Below are 4,151 nucleotides of genomic sequence, written 5' to 3'. Positions count from 1 at the left end.
AACCTAAAAACGAAATTAAAAATATTTTCCATTCGTCATTTGATTTTTCGCACCGTCATTCGATCAGCAATTGCCGACCTAGACTGGTTATTCTACATTGCGCGACCATCAATTGCTGACCTAGACTGGTTATTCTACATTGCGCGGCCATCAATAACGTGACAATTTATTGTAATTAAAAAATTGAATTTGTTTAGCATTTTCATTTTTTGAAATTTTTTTAATAATTTTTATTTGTTTTTCCTTTTATTTCTTCCTCCGTTGATCGTCAGCCTTGAGTGAGGCCGAGCCTTGCCTCACCAGATCCGACCAAGCTCGAGCTCACCGGTCGTAGCCATGGCCAGTAGAGGAAGAAACGAGAAGAAAGAAAGACCAAGAAAAGAAAAGAAAAAAAAAAACAAAAACTAATTGAGGAAAAATATCTTTCTTGATTAATTTATTTTTCGAATATCCAAAAGTGAGACAAACACAACTGTCCCAATAAAAAAATGTACTCGGAACAAACGAGCGCTAAGAACTTAAGATGAACATCCAAACTGGTGACGCTTTTTCTCCGTGCCCAAAGAAAGGTGGAAGAGAGTATTTTCCCGTCCCTTCACCAAGCAGCGTACCAGGAATGAACCAAAACCCCACAAACATGCTAGGACGATGCATAGACGACAACTATCTGGTCAAGCTGGTATTTTCAGCTTTTCTTTTCCTCCGCATTCATCGTCTCGACTCGCTTACATGACTCTGTCCGTAGAATAAAGCCGAGTGGAAGTTACAGGCCTTTACAAAATAGATGAACTGTACACAAGAAAGTAAAAAAAGAAAAAAAGAGAAAACAGCTCGGCTCCCATGTTGCTTGATGAGAGAACCTCAAACCTGGACGCCTATCCTATGAGCAACCTGCGTCGGCAAAGATAAGATGAAACCATTATACTATCTTATACACAACCATGAGTGCAAAGGAAGGCACTGTTTCAGCACCCATGAAGCAGTTTGGTAACAATGGATGTTAATTGTTGAGGAACTGATATTGTTTTCTGCAAATGCCTAAAAAGTTATTTGAATGACACGGAAAAGATGATAACGATACAAACGTCCCTTAGAATGGTAACCTAAGTACCGAGACTAATGTTTCAAGATAAATTTTTCTCAAGGCATAATTGCTTCTGCTTGCTTGTCGGTAGAGCGAGAGGGGTTCATGGCAAGCATATCTCATAGATGAGGTAGAAGAATTGAAGATCTTAAACTGTGAAAAAGAAATCATCAAAAGGCTACTTAAGAGGAAAAAATGAAAGAATCTACCTCCTTAAAGGAATGAACATCGCTTCCCCAGAGCCAAGCATCACAGCCAGCATCTCTGGCACCCCATATATCATTTCTACGATCATCCCCCACATGTACTGCATCTTCAGGAGTTACCCCCAACAACTCACATGCTTTCAGGAATATTGTTGGATTTGGTTTTTCGGCTTCAACCTGTCAAAACAGAAAGAAACAGTAGTTAAACAGGGTTAACAAGGAAGGGAGTTATAAAGCAAAAGAAGCAGTGACTTGTCATCGAGAGTGTTAGCAAACTTACTTCAGCTGAAACAGCCATAGCATCAAACCAATGATCACAATTCAAAGCCCGCAAAACAGGTCTTAGACGAGTGTCAAAATTTGATACAACAGCCAATTTTACCCCGGCTTTTTGCAGAGCATCAAAGACTTTCTCAGCATTAGGATCGCAAAGGTGCCAAGCCTGTGGGAAAAAACCATTATGAGAAGTCATTAGCACAACAAGTACCAGTACAGACATTACACAAATCAGATATTTAAAATAACAATCCGACCTTATCAGTCGTATAGTAATTGTAAAGCTCCTCAAAGTACTGAGAATCCGAGCAGCCAGTGGAAGAACTAACAATATATTGCCAGAAGGGTCTGCCATCATTGACATATCTGCAGATAATGAACACACCGCAATGTTACCTTATTCTTTATTTTTCTGAGAGGCATATGTTTCAAATCAACTGCCAAATACAAATAAAATTTTCATTAAGCAAGATGTCTGCAATGCACCAAACATGAACCAATAGATATGATTGTGAACATTTCATGGAGAAAGGGTTGAATCTTTACGTCTGGATTAATTACATATCAAGGGCACATATAAAAGATAAAGAAATTGAAAGTCAGTGACCTATAGAAGGAAACAGAGAGCAGAAAATCTTCAAATGCCAAAAGAACTGATGCAAGCTGGACGAGCAATACATCAAATCAATCTACCAATGAGAACTCCAAAATTACCAGGGAAAAGGAACTGTCCTCCCTCCGTAGTTCTCATCCCTAAAGACAATTCGCTCTACGAATAAGGCACTCCAAAAGTGAAAATTTCACTTGCAAACAACTCTAAGGAAGGAACTCTATCTCAGGGACAGTGGAATGTCTGACAGAGCTAGACACAATGATCTAAGGAACGATTGTGAAGACTCCTTAGCCCTCGATAGAAGCAGTTAACCGTAAACAGGTATGAGTTCGGCACAGAAGTAATGCGTGGACTAGCATTTCTCTAAGTCCACATGTGATTTAAAGGTCAATACAACCTCTGAGAGGTGGAAATGTCCTGGGGATCAAGATGATGTCATAAAGGGCCCCTGCGCTCGGTAAACTTAAAAGTCGATGCCTTGAGGAGCCATAATGAAAACAAAGTTCGTCCAAAAGATCAAGTCAGAAATTTCCAAATTAAGTGCCTTTACAGTGTAAAACTACTTCTTCAAGAAGCCCCAGAAAGAATAAGATTGCAATTGCAACCCCGAAATAGAATTACAAAAGAGCAAGAATTAGAATCTAGTTCCCAATTGATATGATATTTGGAGCTTAAAAACAGGGGAAGCGAAAAAGAAGATAAGACATCCGGTCTTTATGCAAAGGAATCTACCTTTTTCAAGTAAAAACCACCGAATTGCAATAAATGACTCTGGCATGCCAAATAAGGACATACCTGCGACGAGATCTACCCCAAGGCTGCTCGTAAGCCCTTCTATATCTGTTCAATATCTCATCCTCCGAGTACTCCACCCCATACTTCTCCCTCATCTGCCTATATATCTGCACCACAACATCGCCGGCTCCATTAGCAATGGCTAATACAGGCAAAGCCTGTAAGTCTAGCTAAGAAACTCTCAATCTAATGCAGCGACGAGAGAGAGAGAAGATAACCTGAGCCATAGGCTGAGAAGGAACGACGAGTGTGCCGACGGCATCCACCAAAAGAGCTTTGTGAGTGATTCCGCCGTACAAGGACCTCCGGTAGTCCTCGTACTCCTTCACTCCGAAAATCTCCATCCCCAAACTCCTCGAGCCGACCATCTCCGACTCATTCGGCGCGACCGCAGCGGCGGCCGAACTGGAGGACCTCCGCACCGAACCCGACCGAGACGCGAGCCCATTCGTCGTCGGAGGCCCGCGCCTCGGGAATGGCGACCGAGATTCGACGTCGACGAGAGCGCGGAGAAATCCAGAGAGCTTCGTCCTCGTGGCGATCACCGCCATTGCGCCAGCTTCATTAGTTGTTTTGAGTGCGATCGAGACGCTAGTTGGTGATTTGGTCCTTCGGTGGGACTGGGACTGAGGTGTTTCCGCGCTCCAGCGAGAGACTCTCCGAGAGTGTGACCAACGAAGCAGGAAGGGAACCTGGAACCAAAAGGGGGGTGTTCTGAGGAAATGGGCCCCGAGGATGGACGAAATTACTTCTGTGTCCGCGCGGACGTGGAGGTGATAGGGACATATTATTTTCATGATTTCTTAAGAAGATTATCGGGTGTCAGTAGGTGGAAAATTAAGGGGGTTAATTTACGCAAGAGCCCTTCGGTTTTTAAAACACATTCAACTAGAAAACTATCAAATTTTCAAACCCAAATTTTCATGGCTCGCATCGTTTAAAATAATTAATTCATAAAAAAAAATGCTATCGTTATTAATATCTTCATAAATGATAAAAAAAATTATTCATTAATGCTTACAAACGAAACAAGTTATTATTTACAAGGAAATATTTTTCAAATAATTTATTTTCGGGAAAAAAAAACGGAACATACGAAATCTCGGAATTTTTTTATTCAAGTACTTAGAAAATATGTCGACACTATCTCTTGATGAAATAATTTTTATATGAAAAG

The 4,151-nt window shown here is 41.1% G+C and overlaps 1 protein-coding gene across 3 annotated transcripts; it reads right to left on the bottom strand.

Annotated features, from left to right (window-relative positions):
- Positions 1–481: 481 nt before the first annotated feature.
- On the bottom strand, positions 482–3,650 carry LOC115729905 (haloacid dehalogenase-like hydrolase domain-containing protein 3). Of its 3 annotated transcripts, none has more exons than XM_048271751.1 (8): positions 3,193–3,650; positions 2,975–3,081; positions 1,824–1,932; positions 1,571–1,732; positions 1,294–1,467; positions 1,179–1,237; positions 1,021–1,055; positions 482–891 (listed from the first exon to the last, which is right to left on the bottom strand). In XM_048271751.1, exons 1-8 carry the CDS (start codon positions 3,523–3,525, stop codon positions 881–883), a joined length of 990 nt encoding a protein of 329 aa, XP_048127708.1. In that variant the 5' UTR covers positions 3,526–3,650; the 3' UTR covers positions 482–880. The 3 variants fall into 3 exon arrangements, with proteins under 3 accessions (XP_048127708.1, XP_048127709.1, XP_048127710.1); XM_048271752.1 differs by having other exon boundaries at positions 1,179–1,232; XM_048271753.1 differs by lacking the exons at positions 1,021–1,055; positions 1,179–1,237.
- Between the last annotated feature and the right edge of the window lie 501 nt (positions 3,651–4,151).

Source organism: Rhodamnia argentea, chromosome 10 (assembly GCF_020921035.1).
Source record: "Rhodamnia argentea isolate NSW1041297 chromosome 10, ASM2092103v1, whole genome shotgun sequence".
NCBI lineage: Eukaryota > Viridiplantae > Streptophyta > Magnoliopsida > Myrtales > Myrtaceae > Rhodamnia > Rhodamnia argentea.
The sequence above is the reverse complement of the archived record's forward strand: the minus strand, read 5'-3'. Positions and strand labels throughout refer to the sequence as shown.

Bases quoted from the DNA above. Each gene is read 5' to 3' on its own strand.
- LOC115729905 (XM_048271751.1), bottom strand. From the start codon at position 3,525: ATGGCGGTGATCGCCACGAGGACGAAGCTCTCTGGATTTCTCCGCGCT. The intron at 1,733-1,823 runs GTCGGATTGTTA...TTTTTCCCACAG, and splicing joins ATTACTATACGACTGATAAG to GCTTGGCACCTTTGCGATCC. The intron at 1,468-1,570 runs GTAAGTTTGCTA...CTGTTTTGACAG, and splicing joins CTATGGCTGTTTCAGCTGAA to GTTGAAGCCGAAAAACCAAA.